Source organism: Dasypus novemcinctus, chromosome 4 (genome assembly GCF_030445035.2).
Source record: "Dasypus novemcinctus isolate mDasNov1 chromosome 4, mDasNov1.1.hap2, whole genome shotgun sequence".
NCBI classification, from domain to species: Eukaryota; Metazoa; Chordata; class Mammalia; order Cingulata; family Dasypodidae; genus Dasypus; species Dasypus novemcinctus.
Genome location: NC_080676.1, coordinates 53407385 through 53429529, shown reverse-complemented (window position 1 = coordinate 53429529; position 22145 = coordinate 53407385). Strand labels below are relative to the sequence as shown.

General features: G+C 38.1%; 2 protein-coding genes across 7 annotated transcripts in view; one reads left to right on the top strand and one right to left on the bottom strand.

Moving 5' to 3' along the window:
* Positions 1–1683: 1683 nt before the first annotated feature.
* Positions 1684–22145, top strand: part of KCNMB3 (potassium calcium-activated channel subfamily M regulatory beta subunit 3) — a 49043-nt gene continuing 28581 nt past the window's right edge. For 4 of the 6 annotated variants that reach the window (XM_004478978.3, XM_004478980.3, XM_071214634.1 and 1 more), the window contains exons 1-4: positions 1684–1961; positions 6766–6957; positions 10130–10328; positions 11451–11602. In XM_004478978.3, the coding sequence (XP_004479035.1) occupies positions 1900–1961; positions 6766–6957; positions 10130–10328; positions 11451–11602 (605 nt within the window). In that variant the 5' untranslated portion in view covers positions 1684–1899. Of the gene's footprint in view, positions 1962–6765; positions 6958–10129; positions 10329–11450; positions 12927–15698; positions 15764–22145 lie in introns of those variants that run through there. The other 2 variants (XM_004478979.4, XM_004478977.4) reach the window with 2 other exon arrangements.
* The window catches only part of PIK3CA (phosphatidylinositol-4,5-bisphosphate 3-kinase catalytic subunit alpha), an 80772-nt gene continuing 74291 nt past the window's right edge, over positions 15665–22145 (bottom strand). The window contains exon 22 of the mRNA XM_058295368.1: positions 15665–21731. Within this exon, the coding sequence (XP_058151351.1) occupies positions 21461–21731 (271 nt within the window). The 3' untranslated portion in view covers positions 15665–21460. The remainder of the gene's footprint in view (positions 21732–22145) is intronic.

Here is a 22145-nt window from a genome sequence, read left to right as displayed (position 1 = left end):
AGTCTCTATAGGCTATGTTATTCTTTCTCATTTACCATCTTTCCCCTATTTTAAAAGGAAGGAAAAACAACACCAACATAAAACAACACAGGCTAGATCTAAGATCATTCTTAGGTGGCCAATTATAAGTTACACTGAAGACACATCAAAGTCCAGTCTTGTCCAGGACCCAAAATAAATTTGTCCAGACCTATCGGAACTCTTTTTTTTTCTTTCAGAACTCTTGAATTGGGATTAAAGAAAATTTAAATAATTTTTTTTCCCTCTTCATACCCTCTTAAAATGAATTTTTAAAGATTCTGCATAAGTGTTTGCTCTTAAAAGGAAGTAGCTTGTAAGATGGGAATGACTGGGAGAGCACAGTAAAAGCAGGCTAGGCAGGGTCCTCTTAGGCTAAAAAATTACCATATTTTTGGTTTTGAATCAAGTATCTAAAAATAACAGCAAGCCAGTTCTTCAAAAAGAGTTACATTCCAAGTTGTACGGGAATTTATTAGTACATCTAAATCTGAAAAGGAAAAGGTTATTATATATTCACACAGCTAAGCTGGAAATCGGAGGTAGAAGGAAAAATTCTGACTGCTATCCATTTTTATTTCAAATTGTATCAGTTGTTTAAAAACAAATATTTTTACAAAGGACATAGACCTTAACTCTAATAGAAAAGTAACACAAATCAGAAGTATGTAAAAATTTTTTTCCATTTAACAATATTAAAATGTCTGTAAGAGTTTATATGGATATTTAAAGAGGGAGGTTTATAAGATATTATGCTGGGAAAGGATGTGGCTCAATTATTTGGGCCCCTTCTACGGTACAGGAGGTCCAGGGTTCAATGCCCAGGGCCTCCTGGTGAGCGCAAGCTGGCTCATGCCACGAGCTGGCCCATGCAGAGTTTTTAAAAAAACTTAAAAAAAAAAAAAGAGATTATGCTTAGATTTTCACTGGAAAATGTTAAGATAATATTACCTTTACTAAAAAACATACAGCAAAAGTTGTCTATTTGGCATTCTATCCTTCACATTTCAGCTAAGTTCATTTAATGGTAATTGACGTTCGTAATTTGGAGATACTGAAGATACCAAATGCCTTTTAGGTAATCAAAGAAAGATTAAGTGATATTCTATATAGCTTAAATTAAAAAAAAAAAACAAAACTGGTATAGGGACCTTGTATGCGGGAAAGTGGTCACCCACTGAGCCACATCGGCTTCTCTGAACCGGTTTTTCGGTTTTTCGTTTGTTTTGCTTGTTTTATTTGTTTTGTTGTCGTTTGTTTGTTTTAAGGAGGCACCAGGAACAGAACCATAACTCCCCATTTAGGAAGCAGACACTCAACCGCTTTAGCTAAATCCTCTCCCTAAACTGGTCTAGTTTTAATGGTGAGTTGTTCTAAGGCCCTTGGAGTCTTTACAAATTGGGAAACCATGTATGATCTAAAAAGGAATTCTCTTCTCCAGAACATACAGTTAACCAGGAAAAAAATGTCTCCAAGCAAGCACTCTAACAGTTTATGAAAAAAGGAAACGTGGCCAGGGCAAAACACTTCCTCTTCTCAGGAACCTTGCACAAGAGTCCCTCGCCAATTACGTGGGGTCCCCTGGGCTGCAGAACTTTCCGCCAGCGCCGAGGTCACTATGGTGATGCCCCCGGCTGCCGGCGCGGAAACTCGGGTGCCGAGGCGGGGCAGGCGCCGAGCGGCTTCGGGGACCCTGCCCGAGTCCGCGCGCCCCGCCCGGCGCCAGCGCCCCTCCCCGCGCGGCCGCGCTCCCGGGCTGCCTGCGGGCGGCGCCCGTGCTCCGACGGCGGCGTCTGGGGCAGGCTCGGGGTCGCCCTTCCCGCGCCCGCAGAGGCCATGCCTCGCGTGGAAGCGGGCCACCCTGCCTAGCGCCCTGGCCTCATGCAGCCGTTCAGCGTCCCCGTTCAAATCACACTCCAGGGCACGCGGAGGCGCCCGGCGAGGTAAGTCACCGTTAGCGTCTTCCCGCCGCCACCCGGCGTACGACGGAGCAAGTGGCTAGAGGAGGAGGGACCAGAACGAGTTTGGGAGTCGAGTCCGGTCTTCAGCCTCGGAGGGGGCCCACTTGCCTTGCCTTGCAGAGCGCCCGGTGTCAGCAGGCGCTGCACGCAGCCTTGCTTTCTGGCTTCCTCTTCTAGGTTGCAAGCTCTTGCAGGCCCGGGACCTTTCCTCAGTCAGCTCTGTATGCGCAGTACACAGACAGCGCCTAACACATACTTGAATCTTGGTTGAAGGAAGGCCTGAGGACATTTCCACCAGCATCAGGCTAGGTTGGTGAAGCCTGCTTTGGCGTTGAAGTTATACACCTGGGTTCAGATCCCAGCTCCAGCATTTATCTTGGGTGTGTGACCCTGGGCCGGTCACTTAACCTCTCTCTGCCTTGTTCCTTTCTCCATTAAATAGTCCCTGCATTGCCTTGGTACAGTGGTTAGCTCGTTACACTCTCTACACGTTTAAGCTATGGTATTAACCACCCACCTTTATCCCTTAAGGGTGGAAGTGAGATAGTTTATCTTCAGGACCTCGCTTCTCCCCGGGGAATATGCAAAGCAGCGGGGCTTAGAGCCTAAAATTGAAACTGCGCTGGAGTTGGCACTCCTACCCACCCTGGGGTTTTGGGCAGTGGGAAGTGGGCTCTTTGGGAAAGGTACACTTCACAGCAAAGTTCACTCACTCTGACTGGAAACCTGGATGATTTGTTAGCTCTTCAGGTGGAGTTGGGAGCCAAGAAAGTAGAAACATTAAAGATCCTAACAGCCATCACGTTACTCACTTCATGGGTAGCTGAGAGAGAGAACGCAGCACCAGTGATATGTAGTTTGGATGGTGGTGGGGCATGGAGGGTGAAGGAGGAGACAGACTAAGGAGGAAAGAAGAAAAAAACAACATAGATGCAAAAGCACTTCTCTCCTGGAGAGGGAACTAATATTTTGTGAAAAGACAGCAATTCACTGTATGGCAAAAGATCAAATGACAAAGAGGCAAAGGAACAAGTTGTAATGCCCTATGCCATAACATAATTAAATATGAGTTGTCGTATTGTGTCCAGAGCAATCCAGTATCACATATTCATGTCTGAAAGGCAAAATTTGAATATTGCTCTTGCCTCTTGCCGAACTTTATGACCCGTATTGATTTTACCCAACCTCATTTGCTGTTTCAAAAGTTGTTACATAATTTTGTAATAAAAAAGTAGAAGGATCAAAGCACCAAAGTTTCCTCTTCAACAAAAACAAATTACAGGGATATATTAACTCAACATACCAAATGCTTAGAAGTTATGAGTGTGAGATGAATTATCAAGCTTTGCTGAGCCGCAGCATCTTTCTAAAGGATACTTCTTGGGTAAGTCACTGTGCTGGAGTGAGAGGCTGCTGGCTTCTGCTGGGATCATATCCAAATGAGTAAGTTCAAGCTTTCTGAAATCGAGTCTGCCTCCAGCTAAACAGAAAGCACCTGTAGCAATGTGTGGTACAAGCAGAGACTCAGGTTAGTCAGATCTGCAGGAAAAACAACTGAATGGAGTGTATACTGCCTTGACTACCAACAAAACATGTCAAGGTAACACCTTGACTAGAAGTAGAGCTGTTACAGGTAAAAAGGAAGAAAGCACTTTTCACCCATCTTACTGTCTAGAGAGCAAATTAGATCTTTCTTAAGTGCTTGTAAGTACTACAAAGTTAATCACAGGGCAGTTTATAGTTTCAGAAAACTGGAAATAACCTAATATTCAACAATAACGAAATAATTAAGGAAATTATGACATATCCCATTGATGGGATATTATGTAGCCTATAGAATGGTTACAAAGATTTGTTAATGACATGGGAAAGTTCTTAGTGTTAAGTGAAAAAGAAACTACATCCAGGGTGATCACATTCTTTTTAAAAGAAAACAGAGAAGAAAGGGACTAATCCAGCAAGTGACTGGTAATTATCTCTAAGTGGAAAATCATAGGTGATTTTTGTTCTCATTCTTAGACTTCCCTATTTTCCAAGTTTCATACAATGAGCAAATAAAAACATATATTATTTTCACAAATCTTTTGAAATTTTGAAGCTTTCTTCATGACTGAGTATTTGGTCAGATCTCATTAAGGTTTCATGTATGCTTGAAAAAAATGTGTTCTGCAGGGGATAATATTTTGAGTTTATCAGTTAGATAAAGCTTGCTAATTGCTTGCTCAAATATGTTTTCTTACTGATTTGTCTGGTTGAGTTATCAACTACTGAAGGAATATGTGAAAATAGTGCATAACCTGATAGTAGATTTATCTATTCTCATAGTTCTGTCAATGAGGTTAGGCTGTATTTGTGGATTGGGTCTTTCATTGGTTCTGGAATTTGATTGCTTTTAAAAATATTACCTCTGTTTATTTCTCTGTTTCTGGAATTCTGAATAGATATTATACTAGACCTTTTCTATCTGTCTTCCATTAATTTTTTTGTTAAAAAATCTATATTAAACTATTTTGCTGATTCATCTCTAAACAGTAATCTCTTCAGATGTATCTAGTCTGTTGTTCAATCTAGCCATTGTTTTTAATTTTTTTAATTTTTAATTTTTTTGCCCACTGTTTTAAATTTCAGTTTTTATTATTTTAATTTCTAAATATTTCATTTTTTAAAAATGTTTTTAAAATTTATTTCCCCCACCCCCACCCCCCTTGTCTTTCACTTGCTGTGTCTGTCTTCCTTATTTCCTTAGGAGGCACCGGGAGCTGAACCCAGGACCTCTGATGTGGGTAGGAGGTGCCTAATCACTTGAGCCACCTTTGCTCCCTGCTTTATTGGGCCTCTCATTATGTTTTCCCTCCTTGTGTTTCTTGTGTCATCTTGTTGCGTCCCCTCACCATGCTTGCCCATCACCTCAGCTCACTGTCTTCTTCAGGAGGCATCGGGAACCTCTGCTCCCTGCTCTGTTGCATCTCTCATTATGTTTTTTGTTTTTCTTCTTGTATTTCTTATTGTGCCAGCTTGCCACATCTGCCCATTGTGCCAGCTTGCTGTCCTCTTTAGGAGGCACTGGGATTCAAACCAGCAGCCTCCCAAGTGGTAGGCGGGAGCCCAGTCACCTGAGCCACTTCCGCTTCCCTCTAAATTATTTTTAATGGTGGCTTAGTCATATTTTAGAGTCTCTTACTTTTTCTGATATTTTTAGTTCTTTTATTTCATTGAACATGTTGCAGACAAATTATAAAATATATCAGCTCAACTTTTGTTAAAATTTTCTTCCCCTGCCCATTTTCTGAGGGTGAGGTAAGCAAAGGGAACTTAAATTCCCTAAATGAGCTCTTCACTTTCTAAAGTAGTATTGTTTAAGGAGCTCTGTCATCTTTGGATGTCAGTGTTTCTCAGTGCAGGCTTCTTGGACATCCTGGATTGCCTAATTACCTTGATTTCTTCAGAGTCTGGAGATGTTGCCAGAGAAAAAGGGACTAGGGAGAGGATGGAGGAAGGATGCTGTGTAAAACATGAAATATGCTTTTGGAAGAAAACAGCTAGCAATTCCCTTGGTAGGATTTTTGCTTGGCTTCAAAATTTAGTGTTTTAAGCAGTATGATGGGGCCTGAGTTTCTGCATTTGTTGGACTAAGATTTTGTCAAGCCTCTTAAAATGGAAATACCTCTGAGACTAAAAAGCTAGCAGGGAACAGCAAATCAGTGATCTGACCATGGGAGTGTGGAGCTGTGGCTACCTGGAGAACGCACACCTGTCCCTAGAGACAGCTGCCACTTGGTTTGGCCAGTTGTTCATTTGCAGCAATGTGAATCCTGTGATTTTTTTCAAAAGCCAGAAATTGGTATTTTTTTCTTATGAGAAATTTCATGATTTTTAAGGTATGAGAAACTAATTCCACATTTGTAAAAAAAATACAAAACAAAAAACTACAGAGAGAAAGAGAGAGAGAAAAAAAGAGAGAGAGAGAGAGAGCGCAAACAAAATCCATCTTTGGGCTGGATCCAGTCCGTGGGCTGCTGGTTTGCACCTTTAGTGTTAGACTTTACCGTTCACTGGACACCCCAGTGTGAGAGAATTTATCACCTCCTGTGCTGGAGCAGATTTTTGGGCCTAGTAGAGGGAAGGAGAGAAGGAATGAAGGGTCATTCATACAGAGGTGTGAGTGCACAGAGAGGAGAAACGGGGTGCGAAGAGAAGACAGCAGTGAAGATTTCATTCTAGGAGTGGAATGGGCCATGAGCTCGAAAGCCCTTTGGTAGAGATGCTGTGTTCCGACAGGTGGCTATGAAAGAACCAGTGAAGCCCTACTGGTTAACAGGATGCTGTTAATTCTAAGTGTGTACCTTTTGAGTCCTTTTTTTTTTTTTCTCCATATGGAGTTCATAAAAGAATGTAAAAAATATTTTCAGAGAAATGGGCAATATCCCTTAGAGACAAGTTCATTCCCCTGGCTTTTTAGGCATTTCAGAAACATTTGTTTACCTCAAACAAATGAGAGCTACTTATAGGTAGTTCCTTTGCAGTTTAAAGATGTCTGTTGAGCAAAATACCTTAGTCTTGCTTGTTACACTTTCTTTAAAAATGTTTTCTAGCTTTACCTTAGCATATTAGGGTGAACTTTTCACCAGCCTCTGAAGGCAGCATCTCATTATGTTGCCCTGAACCTGCTCACAACCCTCAGGTGGGAGCAGATAGGATCATCCTCCTACCCGGCCCCCCACGGGTGGGTAAATGGCCCCACTTCTTTGTGAGCTTATTGCAATATCTCCTCTCCACTTTCCCCAAGGACAGCTGTTTCTACCTCAGGGAAGAAGAGAAATAAAGATCATCGTGATGTGGAAGCCCCGGATGTGCACAAGAAGCTGCCGTCCAGTGCTGGAGAGGACCGAGCCGTGCTCCTAGGACTTGCCATGATGGCCTTTGCAGTCCTGATGTTCTTCTTGCTTGGAACAACCATCCTAAAGCCTTTCATGCTCAGGTAAGGTACAGAGAAAGCAGATCCAGAGTTTCCAGTTCAGGTCAGACCCAGGTACAATCGTGGAGGGGAGGCTGCCCGTGGTCTCTCCAGCCTTGGCTCTCCTGACTGTGGCCTATAGGACAGGGAAAATACAATCATCTGTTCCTCCCTCGGTGCTGGGGAGCAGTTGGTGCTGAGGAAGTGGTGGTAAGAAGGGGAGAGAGATTCCCAGGACATCTAAAAAATCACCTCTAATACATAATCCACAAATTTGATATTCATTTAGATCATAAATTTTCCCTTTAGAATGCAGATATGAAAACTTCCATGTGAGCAAAACCGAAGTTTTTTGAGAATGATTTTTTGAGTTTGACAACATCTACCTGGTACATAGTATTTACTCAAAAAATATTAGTTTCCTTGCTTTTCTTTTAATTAGTTTCCTTATTATATACATAGCCATACCATTGAAAAGATCCTAGGGGGAGTTTTCTCTCTGATATCAGCTCCAGGAAAATCTGTGCTGTTCCTGATCAGCGAGTTTACATTTATTGTTTGGATACCAGGAATCTTATACAGGCCTACCTCATTTATTGCACTTTGCTTTATTGTGCTTTGCAGATACTGTGTTTATTTTACAGATCAAATGTGTGTGGCAACCCGGTGTCAAGCAGGTCTATCAGTATCATTTGCCAAAAGCATATGCTCACTCTGTATCTCTGTGTCACATTTTGATTAAGTTCTGTACATTATTTTTTAAGACATCATGCTATTGCACACTTAATAGACTACAGTAGTGTGTAAATATAACTTTTATATGCACTGGGAAACCAAAAAATTTGTGCGACTCACGTTCCTGCAATATTTGCTTTATTATGGTGGTCTGGAGCTGAACCTGCAATATCTCCAAAGTATGTCTGTATTGGTTGTATTTCTTTCATTTCTTTTGCTGCCAGGAAGCTCAGAGCCAAATTTATAGGCTCTGAGGATGTTTTTTGGACTTCAGTCCTGACTTCATTCTAGCTTTCTACTTCCTTTTCCTGTTACTCCATTTTTCTTATCTAGTTTTAAAAATCTTGCTACCTTACATATATTTATATAAATTGAATCAATTTGTGTGTGTGTTTTGGAATGGGGTTAAGGCAGGTCAGATTCTTTTTAAAATTGTGGAATGTTTGGAAGATGTTTTGAGGAGAGCTTTTGTTAGCTGGCATGAAACTATTACTCATATTTGAATTCTACTTTTCTAAGAATTGACAGATATTTTTTGGTTAAAGTAATTAAGTGAATGCTTAGGAGTGGTGAGTTCTCCCCTCTGTCTTGCCAGGTGATCTTGTGCTCAGAGAGTAGTTTTACTAGTAGTTTTATCTCTGATATTACCAGATGTCTAATCCAGCTTTCCTGGGACAGGCTTCCAATTTGGGGAAGTTGTTGTGTGAGTGGCTAAAAAGCTTTAACCTCTGGAGATCCAACAAATTTGAGTGAAATTTTCTCCACTATGGAGCAACTTCTGTCTGTCTGAGAGCTACTGGGAGAGGACAGGAACGTGCTCTGAAACTTGTCAGGGGAAAGGAGCTGGAGTTCAGCTCTAGGCATCTGAGTTTGAGTATAACCCTAATCCTCGGGGACAGTGCTTTTGTTTGGTAGGTGAAAAAGGGAAAAGAAGAAGAAGGCTTGGATAATTCATACCTATCCCTTTACCCCAGTCCCTCATCTCTTAAGTGATGGATTTTGTCACAGCTATAGACAAAGAGCTATGTAATGCTACTGAAAGAATATGCTTATGTTTAAGCACTAAATACATCCCTGGGGCCCCTTGAAAGGCTCTGGTCTGGTACCTGTGCATGGGAAAGAATGTCCCACTGTCTATCTGGAGCTTCCGGAAATCTTCAAAAAGACTCAAATCATACTCAGTTCACTACTTGGTCATGGTTTAGAACTTATATAAAATATAGCCATATAAAATATTATTTCAAGATGCCTAAAGAAGTATATGGATTAATTTAGTAAAAAAGCAGGCCAGTGCTAAACTATGAGAGAAACTTATTTTCCATTTTATATTTTCACTTGCCCAACATAATATTCTTAGGCTTCATCCAGTGGTTTTGATGCTTTGGACCTTGAGGTCATGTGGGTCTCAGTTTTGTTTTATTAATAAAGAAAATGGCTTCTTATGGTCAAAGATCTTCATGGGAGTCCGGTATGAACTTAAAACACTGCTTTTCAAATACTGTGACTTGCTAATCTAAATTTCTGTCCTTCAGGGACCAGAAAATAAGCACAGGGACCAACCTAGAGGTGAGTGTAAGGGTACACGAGGAGCTGGTCCTGGACATTCAATCCAGAGCTTTTCTTCTCACCCTCATTTTTACTATATCTTGGCCTGGTTCTCACTATTTCATACATATATGTAATTTCTCCAGGTATGTAGAACAGTCTGTGTATGTAGAACAGTCTGTGTATGCAGTACATACTCAAATTCTCAAAGCATGTTTTCCAACTAAAATTTAATCTAGTACCACACTTATTGACGAGCATTTACTATGTGAGAGGCATTGCATTTTATGCTTTGAAGAACATAAAGATGAACAAAATGTAGTTCCTGATCTCAAGGAATTTACTGATGACAAACCATATGTATTCTAATGAGAGATTCCTTGTATGATTTGTGCTTGTGTCTTTGGAATTAGAATGGGTGTATGGAACCATACCTTTTCACCAACTTCTGTAGGCTGCATTGACTAAGGGCCCTGCAGTCCACGGATTCCTCCCATAGACACATTTTCATCAGGTCATGTTAATCTTTGGGATGAGGGATGATGGGATTTCTGACTGAGTATGAGTCTCCGTGGTTACTGTGTTTAGGGTACTATTGCTCAAAGTATGGTTCTCCGAATACCTGCATCTGAAATACTTATTAAATATATAGATTCCTGGGCCTCAACTCAGAACCTGTGGGGGCACATTTTAACAAACTCTTCAGGTCATTCCAAGACTTGAAAACCATTGAACTAAGGGTTGGTGAAATGAGAAACATTCCATCAATTCCATCTCAGAATTGAGATGGAAATTGATAATTTGCTGCTGTTTAACCCTTTCTCCTCCCTGATAGACAATGCCTCGAGATACCACATTAGAAATATAGAACCAAATTTTCTATAAGCTGAAGAACTTTTATTTTTCCAAATTGAAGCCCTCAGCGAGAAGAATCAAACTGCACCATCGTCCGCACCCACATCATGGACGACTGGCTGGACTATGCTTTCACCTGTGGCGTGAACTGTGGTGGTCCAGGGAAGTACCCGTGCCTTCAGGTGTTTGTGAACCTCTCCCATTCAGGTCAGAAAGCTCTCCTACATTATAATGAAGAGGCTGTCCAGACAAATTCCAAGGTAATGTAAAGTTCACGTAATTAAAGTCACAATTACAGCAACCTTTCCAAGCGACACAGTCCCTGGTAGGGTGCAGCACCCAGAGCATCTCTAGGGATTAATCTGTTTCCTTGTGGTGAACATATATACAGTGGTGAGTTCAAGATAAGTGAAGCTAAAGCATTCTGCGAGGAAACTGGGTTATATAGAAAGGAATTATTTCAATGTCATAAACCAGTGTCTAGAATTTACTGGCTGAGCCAATGAGCAGTCATTTGTACATGGTCTTGCTCTGGAGAATCTACTGGTCATCATGTCAAAAAAAAGTCAAAATGTACTCATAGCCCACTTTAAACCAAACAAGTAAGTATCCTTATCAAAGAAATTTGAAGATTATAATTTTCACTTTCAGTAAGTTGTCCATTTGGTTCACGTGATTTAAAGTTTATAGTTATACGTAATTATAAAAGTTGTATTGAACTAGTTGACATGTTATATTTTGTTGTGTTTAAATATCAATTTTAATCTGATCATTTCTGTGTTCTATTCTGGATGCAATAATGTTTATGCTCTCGATCATTTTTGTAGGCCCTTGGTAGTGTCCAGAGGATCTAATGGATATGGCAATAAACCTTTAGCTCTTTTGAAAAAGTCACCAACTGCTAGAGTTCCCTTCTCCACTGGTGCTGCCTCACAGGCACCATAGCCCAGGTGGGCTCCCTCTCTGTAGGCCTAAGGCAAAAGGCTCAATGTGCTATCCTTTAGGGAAAGATTTTACTGCATTAATAGGTGTTGAAAAGATGTAATTGGGCTCAATAAATATTTGTTGGCTGGACCAACTAATTCATTGGGTTTTTGTGCAGAAAGACACTGAGGTGATGGAGGTAGGGAGGTGCCAGGGTCCTTAAACAGAATTGGTCACCACCTTTTCTGCAATATCATCTAAGAATTCCTTTCCTCATCCCTGTTTAGACTCTGTGCCCTCCTGCCAACCTGTCCCCATGAGCTACATGATAGGTTTCATTCACTTTCTGAAATTGAAGCTCCCCACTACTAGCTCAGCCTTCTGAAGCTATTTCAGATTTTAAATTGTTTGGTATTGATGACAGTGCATTTATCTTTCTTCTTTCTCCATATTCCTAGTGCTTTTACACACCTCAGTGCCACCGAGATAGGAATGATTTGCTCAACAGTGTCCTGAACATAAAGGAATTCTTCGATCACAAAAATGAGACCCCCTTTTCATGCTTCTACAGTCCAGACAGCCGATCTGAGGATGTCATTCTCATCAAAAAGTATGACCAAATGGTTATCTTCCACTGTTTATTTTGGCCTTCATTGACTCTGCTAGGTGGTGTGCTGATTGTTGGCATGGTGAGATTAACACAGCACCTATCCCTATTGTGTGAAAAATATAGCACTGCAGTCAGAGATGAAGTAGGTAGCAAGGTATCCTATATAGAACGGCATCGACTCCAACTGTGGAGTATGGGGAGGAGCAAAAGGCGAGGCAGAGAAATCTTAAGATAGTGACCAAATTTAAGTCCTGTCCTTCAGATACCTTTTCTGCAGTTGAGGAGCTAATTATGCCTACTTGAAAACTAACCATGTAGAGAGGGCAGTTAAAGTTAATTATATTTTCATATGGGAAAGAAAACTTTTAAAAAGCTTCATTGTGTGTTCTATATATTCTATAAATACAAATTCATTTTTCTACTTTAAATCTCTTTCCACCTGAGCCAAGGAAACATTTTTTGTTCCCATATGGCAAAATGAGCTCAAGTAGTCGTCCTTCATTTAATTTCAGCTATAGCTAGAAGCCGTCATTGTGGAAATAATGAGGACATCTTACCTATTGTGTACCGAACCATTGGCCTCTCTGTAATACAGGTCACATTAAAACATTTTTCATAAGAAGTTTTTCATAAGAAAAATTCATTCACTATAGGGAGATAAAAATCTGTTAATTTAGGAAAATGTAGACCTGTCATATCTATTATCATTTGGTTTTTCTTTACCATTCATGACAAAGGAGGAAAGCCATTGCCTGGAAAATTCATTAGGTTTAGGGTTATTTATACATAACCTTGCTACGTACCATGCAGTGTTTCTTTCAGCAACATTTTCCTTGTTAATTGTGCTTTTCATAAGTTCATTTTATTCTTTGTGCACAGTAGGGGTGGATGAAATGGCTAGAAATATGTGGTGAAGTAGGGAGAAGCTGTGTTGGAATTCAATATTCAACTCTGATTATACATGTCGTTGAAGAGTCCCACATGGATTGTTGACAATTGTCTGAACATTAATTAATGAATCAGCCATGGTTATTAAATAAGGAATGTCACAAGACTCTCCCGACAAGTGCTTTCCAGATTAATTAAGTTGAATAGGTAAACTGAAACAGAACCTGCTCTGATTTCCAAAGTGCCTGAGAATATCTTTTGATTTTACTAAATAATCTTAAATCATGGACAATAGTAAGAATGAGACTTCTGAAGTGACTTTAAATGAAAGATGTAATCAGACCAGAGACTTTGATTCTGTCAACTTAATTAGTTTCAAGTCACAAATTACTAAATACATGGAATAAATACAGCAATGTTGACCTGTTTTGAACCATCTTGGTGTTTTCTCCTCTTTCTGATGTGGAATGGTGGAAAGAAATTATGTCTGAGTAGGAGTTACTTGGATTTGTAGTCTATAGCCATAACTATTTAAGTTTATGTTCTTGCGCAAATCAGCTAAACTTTCTTGGCCTCTCTTCATCTTTATAATGTGGGGTGATCTCTTTCATGGGACTATTTTAAGGAATAAATGAGGTACGGTATGTAAAATACCTAGCTTAGTTGCTTGCACCTAGTAGAGGCACTAAAAAATGTTGGTAAATAAAAAATCTTGTGCTAAGTTTCAATATTCAGTTGGCCTTGGGATCCTTCATTGGACAGCTGGTAATGACGGGGACAGGGAGCTGCTGGAGATAAGACAGGAATTTTACCCTACTCTCTTGGGTAAACATCATTTGCTTTTAAGGCCCAGAACCTTTAAAAGTTTGTGTAGTAAATTATTTTATAAACCAGACTTCTCTGTGTATACACAATTTAAATCATTCTGCAGATTGAGATTCTGTAGCTCTTTTAATTAAAGGCACTTCTGTAATTCCTTTCCTAGTAGGTTTGTCTTCCATTTAACAATATGCTATTCTTGGGATTCTTCTCCTAACAAATTCAAAACTACTAGCTTGAAACCTAAAGTGTGTGTTTCAATTATTACAATTTTCCATTCAGATAATGGCTACTTCATCTCAGGAAAGACAGGCAGTATGCTTGGAGAATGAAGTCAATTAGAACAATGTTATTTCATAGTGGCTACAGTTGGGAATGACGGCTGGAGGAGTGCTGAGTTCCTGGCCGGGGGAGCTCTGTCCCATTCCCTAATGGAACAGCAACAACCCCTGGAGTGCAATTGCTAAGACCAATAAGGAAGGATGATCCAACAGTGAGTCCTTGATGCTAATGATTGTGCTTGTGAGCCTGTGTGCCTGAAATAAGAACTAGGCCTAGAGCTGCAGGGAGCCTGAGAGTTACCTCCTGGGAACCTCCATGTTGCTCAAATGTGGCCAGTCTCGAAGCCAAAATTAGCATATAAATGCATTGCCTTCCTCCCAGCATAGGACATGACTCCCGGGAATGAGCCTCCCTGGCACTGAGGGATTACTACCGAGTACCAGCTGATGATGTGGCTGGAGAACAACCTTGAATAAAAGGGTCAACTCAGACCAGAATATCTCAGCCTACATGTAATATCAGGAGTTAAAAATGCTTTTTGACCTTGAATAAAAGGGGGAAATAGAAAGGACAAATGAGTTTATATGGCTATGAGTCTCCAAAAAAGAGCTGGGAGGTCATCAGAGGGGTCACCCTTATGCACACCTCAGCAGAGTCCCAGAGACAGCTAAAGTAGATACAACCCCAGGTATTGGTTCTTCTGAGGGCTAGAGACCCACAGGTTCTATGGTCATGGCAGATGGACTTCAGTGCCATGTCAGTTGGCCCTACTTTGGAGTTTGTTTTCCTGAGTGTGATGGAGTTGGACTCAGATGTGATCTTTGTTCACAAGCCTCTCCTGTTACTTTTACCAGACCTGTGATTGGGGCTGGGATTTAGTGTATACTCAGGGGACCTGAATCTCTGGACTGTCCATGCGATAGCCAGGCCCTGAACCTCAACAGACTTGCAACTCCTACCCTCTGGTTTATTGGATTTACCCCACTCAGCTAATAGGAAGGTGAAGGTCAACCACCACACGAGGGAGCCAAGAGTGCCTACAACTGCAAACAGGAGAATTGCATCCATCATCCAAGTGGAATCTAAGCACCCTCTCGATATAGAAGTGTAGTGGACATAACCATCCCAGGGTCCACAGAATGGAGGAATAGAGTATGGATTAGAGTGGAACTACTGGGATTAGTAATGGAAGTAAATGTAGCATTAAGATGGAGAAAGTGGCCATGGTAGCTGCTGAGGGTGGGAAGTGGGAAAGAGATGTGATGTGGAGGCATTTTCAGGATTTGGTGGTACTGGGTGGTACTGCAGGGACAGTTATTGGACATTGTATGTCCTCCCATGGCCCACTGGGTGGACTGGGGGAGAGTGTAAACTATAATGTGGACCAATGACCATGTGGTGCAGCAGTGCTCAGAGATGTATTCACCAAGTGCAATGAATGTCCCATGATGATGGAGGAGGTTGTTGTTATGGGAGTGGGGTGAGGGGGTATATGGGGACCTCATATTTTTTTATTGTAACATTAAAAAATAAATAAAGACAAAGAAAAAAGAGAACAATGTTAATTCACTGAAACCATTTGGCAAAAAACAAAATTTAAGGAATGATTTGCTTAAGTGCTCAGAAGTACTAAGTATTGTGCTTAGTACAGAAGCACTACTGATCAAAAAAATGCTCAGATTTACCTTTCTCAATATTTGCAATAACTGATAATACCAGTTTACTTCTAGCCTAACTTCACTTTTGGGTTCTGGTCTTCAACTGACTTGAAAAAAGGTGAGTATGTAGTCTTACCTTTTACATTGAAAGGAAGTTAATATTTACAAAGGGACACACTTCTCTAATACTCATCATGGGACTGGAGCAGAAAAAGTATCTTTTAAGGAATAATATTTCCAAGTTTTGAGTCAAGTGTTCTTAGTCATTATTGATAACTCAAATCCAGCTAAATCTTGATTAATGGCAATATTAAGTTTGCTTTTAAGTATTCAGAATAAATGGCAAAATAGATTTAACACTTCTTTTGCTTGAAAATATATAGTACACTAAGGACTGTTTGGACACAAGTCAAAGTAATTTCTTTCTTTCTTTCTTTTTTAATAAACAGCATGATGTTACAGACTGCAAAGTTAAAGAAAGGCAGACATTGACAGTTTCTGATGAGCACAAACAGTAAGTGCAGTCACAGGCCAAACTTCTTGCTAGGAACAGCAAGGCTGGGAAGAGGTCCTAAATTCAGTGACACTGATTATTCTGTATTCTCAACACAATAACACATGCATCTTGCTGTGTCAAATACTTCTTGGGCCAGCATTAAAAGAACATTTAAAAACATTTTTCTTCTAACTAATGTAGTATTTACCACAGGAGTTCAATTCATTGAATGACAAAATATAGAGAAATAGATTTGCTACAATTAATGGGGCTAAAAAGAGTGGTGAGAGTTCTTCTTTGAAGCTTCCAGATTAAACATTCGATGTGTTAGTAGTCTTCTTTTGGTAGTGTCACATTCTCCAAGATATTAACAGTGCTTATGTTGTGTTCCAAAGGATGTATCCTTTTAGATTTTATTCAACCCAAACCTTCTAAGTCCAAGAACTGACTTGCACTGAATCCATCAATTGCACTTAAAACTTAGGTTCCAAGGCCAAAAACATTTTTAGAAATTAGATGAAGATCAAGCTCTCCAACCACTTTTAGGAACATAAATTCTGATAGGGGTGTTTTTCTTTTATGACAGAAATAGGTAAGTATCACATTTGGAAATCCATACTAGAATTAAGGCGCTTAGTCTTATTAAAGATATTTTAAGAAAATACAAAGAGAAAATACAAAGTTTTCTGCCTCTTTGTTAACCCAGAAGGATTAACAAAAATAAGAATTACCTAAAAATATACATGGCCCTTAGGATAACCGCAAAATTATTGTAGTGACAGATTAAATAAATTTGCAGATAGAGTCAGAGACTTTAACTGGCTTACAAAATACATTAAAAACACTTGTGGTAGTTACCAACATGAGGAATGGAGAGTACTATTGATAGAGAAAATCAGTTGTCTCATTAAACTAAATGTAAAATGCACTGACTTTAATTTTCTCCGCTAAAACTTAAATGTAATTATGTAAAAAGTAAAAAAACCTTCCTTGCGGCTCACATCTGTCAGTTTATGCTAATTAGCATGGCTGGAATATTGAACATATCTAAAACAAAGCAAAAGGAATGGCGCTGTAGTAATAAAAATGAAGTGCAAAACTTTAATCAAGTGGAACACTTGAATGAAGTAAATTTATTTAAAGACTAACATCCTAACTTGGGAAACTCCTAATAAATTCTAAACATCTCTCAATTTTAGAAACTTGATGTTTACAACTCTTATAAAAGATACTTCTTGACCAAGGGACTAGCAAATAGTGTATATCCAAACAGATGTGTGCAAATATACACACATCCAATGCATTAATAATGAAAAGAGAACAAAACTAATTTAAAATGCTATATGCAAGAACCTAGGACCATGAGCCTCCGGGCATTATAGCCTTTTCCAAATGGCTGGAGCAGTGATTTTAGTCAAAATTTTTTCTTAATGTTTCCAGTGCTATTTGCCAATTCTAACTTTATAAAGCTAAAATACAGTGCTCTGCAAAACTTCTATAATATCAGAGTCTGAAGCACTGAATTGTGACATATATTTTTTCACTATTGTCTGGCTCCTTATCACCTAGTATCTTCTGAGGTAGAGCTACCAACTCGATTTTATCAGGACCATAAATAGTTATCTGGAGATAAATTACATAATCTTTTCGAGGAGTGAAAATATTTTTTAAGAGGAAAGAAAAGAAAAAAAGGCTTCCCAGGCTATGGCACATACGATACATTTACAATTTTAATATTAATAATTAAAAAATAAAAATGTTTTTGTGTTTGTACTTTAAAAAACAGTCCAGCTGTATTATTCTGCCACCAAGAATCATCTGAGGATCCTGTCAAAGCTGAATTTTATAGATCAGTCCTCACAATCCCATCCTTGATGAAGCATGAGTTCACTCATGGTATGCACAATATACCCTCAAAACTTTCATGCTTCTCTTTGTACAGTACCCCACCTGAGCAGGATGGATATGAAGAACGTAATTCATTCAAGCAATTCCTCCCTGTTCTGCCCCCTCCCTTCACATTCCCCTCTTTTCAAAAACGTCTTAAGTATGAAAGTTGTTTTTAAATAGTTAAGCACCACAACGTATCAACTGAAATCCTTAAACTGAAATATTTTAATGATGTCTCGGACATCAAAATAATTTTTTAAGGTGGACTCTGACAGTGGGTCCAGCCCATGTCTGAAGTTTGCACTAATATAGAAATAAGAGGAATTGATAATATACAGAAAAAAATTAACATGCTGGCTTTAAAATAATGCTGGAAATTAAATTTATTCAAAGAGTTGGCAAGCATGGGCTATTGGTCAGAATAGGAATTAAATGGATTTACAAAATCATTCAGAAACAAATCCAAGTTTATATGCAGTGAAATTTCTGATGCCTTTAAAAGATGGGCTGCTGATAATTAAAAAAAAAAAAGCCAAATCACTCAAGTTTTGATGGAAAAATGAATACAGATGGACTGTGTGTTACCTATGTGAAAATTACCAATCATTAAAATAAAATTCACGCGGTTGTATACATTCTAATCAAGTCATTTTCCTGATTAATAAAAACTACACTTTACACAAAATACTTTTTATCAGCAGCTGTTTTCATCAAAAAACCAATAGTCATAGTTTCACAGTTGAAAAGTTACACATTAAAATATTTTACAATTCATTATATATTTACCAGGTTCCCATTTCCTAATGGGCTTATAATATAAAGCAGATTAGAAGGGCCTCAAAGTTGATTACTTTGACATTAAGATTTACAGAGGACACTAAGAACCACAAGCAGCTTCGGTTCTATCGTAAAATAGACCAAATTCCATTCTTCTTTAAAAAATCCAATTAAAAACATTAAAAAAATTCCACAGTATGAATAACACATTTCAAATTAACAGCAGTCTAAAAATCCTCAAAATAAATGTTTTTCTATCGCTGTGAATATGGTAAAAAGTTAAAGCATGATTTTCAAAGTTATTTCTTGTTAGAATGTGTGTAAAGTTAAGTTCTATTTTCTTTAAACTTGCCTTTCTTTTTTTCTCCAAAATAATCATTGAAGGGAATATTTCTCAAGTGATCCAATAAAACTTTAGAGCCCATAGTCAGAGCATATGCAATGCGAAGGACGGTCGGTCATAGGAACTGACCTCTGATAATGAAGTACTTGGAAATGACTATGTTCTCACTGCCTTGAAAGAGATCCTAGTTACCCCCTGAAGGATTCAGTTCAATTTCTGGTTCCTTGTCTTTCCAAGCACTGCCTGTACCTCCTTTCTTATTTTTAAGATTGTCTGCTTAAACTGTTTGTATTTGCTAAAAATTTACTTTGCTTTTAGGTTACTTATTTTCTTTATAGAATTTGTTTATATTTCTTCAAACAGACTTAATTTGGTTATAATAACTTTTAAAAATAAATGTAAATAATAAAGGAAGCAACATGGCTTGAGTTTTAACAGGGGAGGAGGTCCCAGAAAAAAATGCCAAAAACAACCACCAACCAACCATCTAGACCGATGTGAAAAATACAAATATCTTAAAAATTTTGTGCAAGGAGACTCAAGGCTTTTTTGGCACTCGGGTAAAACACAGTTCTCTGTTAAATCTTCAGCTTCTACCATCAAAGTTTCAGATCTGTACCATTTCACTGAGTTTTCCTACAATCAATCCCTGATATAGAAAAGACTGGGATGTTAGTAAGTATTAATTATACATATCTAGAAGACACAAAATGCTAATTGTGAAGTTTTATTAAGTTATGAAATCTTCTATATCTGCAAAAGAATCTATCTGGTCTCCTGCTTAAAACAAAGTTTAAATTCCACAGAACTATTTCAAGACAGTTTACAGAAATGAATTCTCCTAATCTTCCAATTTATTTTTCTCAACAGCAATAATATACACAGGCTTTAGTGAAGCACCTAATCTCCAATAATTATGCCCTTTAAGGGTTCTAAATAACCAAATATTAAGAGTATTTGCATTAGAGTCCCTTGTTCACTATTCAAGACTTCTACTATAGGTAACTGATTTTATAAATGATTTTTAAGTGATTCTGTTTCACTGCTGTATATATTGTGTACTCCTTATAGAGTTGTATTCCAATAATACACCTAATCTAGGAAACTGTCAGTAAATTATTGCACTTTTTTTTTGGTGTGGCACCTGGACATTTGCTAAAGCTATTTCCTATGACATTAATCATTCATTTCAAATACTGAGTAAAATATGAGATTCTAGAGTGATAACTAGCATTAGCCCACACATCTTGGGTTAATGTTTTTTAAAATGTTCAAAAATGTATGCTGTGCTCATGATCTTAAAATGGTTTAAAGTTCTACTTTTATTATGGATAAATAGCTTAAAAAGGTAAAAAGTTTCTGGTTTCTATTCTCTGATTATAAAGTATTCATGAGCATACCGAGGAGAAGCTTAAGCAATTAGGAAGATAATCAAAATAGTGCTAATTTTGGTAATTAATTTCATACGATGGAGCCACTCAACTATAAAAGAGGACAGAGAATAGGGGATTATTGTAAAAACAGAAAGAAAAAAAAGTATGAAGTTGATTCTCTTTTTTTTTTTAAGTGGTTACACACTGGTCAATGATGTATGTGGGAATAGTGCCTGAGCCTCACTGACAGACCAAAAGAAAAGTTGACCATGCTACTATGAATAATAAAAATCTGGGGTGCAAAATAATGCACGACTATGGGACAGATCATGTAAATAAAGAATATATATTAATGATAGTTTCTATAATATAAATAGCTTTTTATAAAAAAAATAATCTTTTTAATAACATTAATACTCACTTCTATTTTCTGGAAAACATGCATGAAAAAAGTATTCAGTTCAATTGCAAAAGAAGAAAAAAAAATCAACCTCAGGTGAATACTGTACAATTCTAGAGCAAGAACTATTCCTGCTCATTCTTTTTTTCTGATGATTTTTTTTTTTTTTTTTTTTTTTTTTTGTGGGAGCCCAGAATTTCCCTGGGAAATAAGAATCAAATCCTTGTAAATACTGTCCAGAAAATCAAAACGGAATACCTTATAACAGGTCTCATTTGTGACTGCTTTTAAAATTCTGTGGATAAGACCTCAAATCATCAAAAGGTTTGATTTATTAAAAAGGAAAACTCTCTGGTGAAATCTCAAGAGTCCCTTCTATCCCAAGAATTTTTCTTCATTAAACAAGGAGTCAAAAATCCACTTCAAACTATAGATCAAACAGGAATGAAAAAATAAGAAATTTTCATTCTTTTTCCATATTATGTAATTTAACACCAACCTCCAGTTTACTTGGACCTAACGTAATAACAGACTTTGTTGTGTCTACATTTCAAAACATAGACATTTGCAAGACAAAAAAAGAACATCATTCTTTTTCCTTCTCCATCATTTCTATATATTTTCGGGGATTTTTTGTTTTGTTTTTTTAAAAAAGGATACAAACAATCTTCAAAGTTTACCTTTTTGGACTTAAGGCATAACATGAAATTGCGCATTATTCTAAAGCTTAATTTTGAAATGAACTAGTTTAGTGCTATCAAACCCTGTTTGCATTTACATTATTTAAATTATATAATATTTTATTTCTGTTCTTGTTGTAAATTCTAATGCTGTTCATGGACTGTGCAATTCCTGTGCAACCAGTCTTTGCCTGCTGACAGTTAACAGTGCAGTGTAGAATCCAAATTGTCAGTTTCTCAGTTATCATTATGTCAGTTCAAAGCATGCTGCTTAATTGTGTGGAAGATCCAATCCATTTTTGTTGTCCAGCCACCATGATGTGCATCATTCATTTGCTTCATGAAATATTCCAAAGCCTCTTGCTCAGTTTTATCTAAGGCTAGGGTCTTTCGAATGTATGCAATATCATCAAAAGATTGTAGTTCTGGCATTCCAGAGCCAAGCATCATTGAGAAAAGATTAATGAAGAGATTGGCATGCTGCCGAATAGCTAGATAAGCCTTGTAACACATCTCCTGAAACCTATAAGTAATAAGAACATTTTCATCAGTATGGAGCAAATGGCATTAATACCTTCAGGTTCTGCTCAAATGTCACATCTATAGAGAGGTCTTTTTTGGCAAAGCTAAAAAATTAGCATTCTTCTTCCTCCCTTGCCAAAACTGTGCCACTAGAATGTAAACTCTACAAGGGTAAGGACTTTGTTGACTGCTTTATCACCAGCACCTAGAAAAATACCTGGTAAATTAGGGTATTAGTAAGTAATAGTAAATGTATGAACTGGTCTATACTAAATCCTGTAGAGTTTAGGTTAGGGTCAGGACTGAATTGTAGATAAAACAAGATTTTATAATATATATATATTTAAAAACAGATCAATTTTATTGATACATATTAATAAAACATAAATTCATCCAAAGTGTACCATCAGTGGTA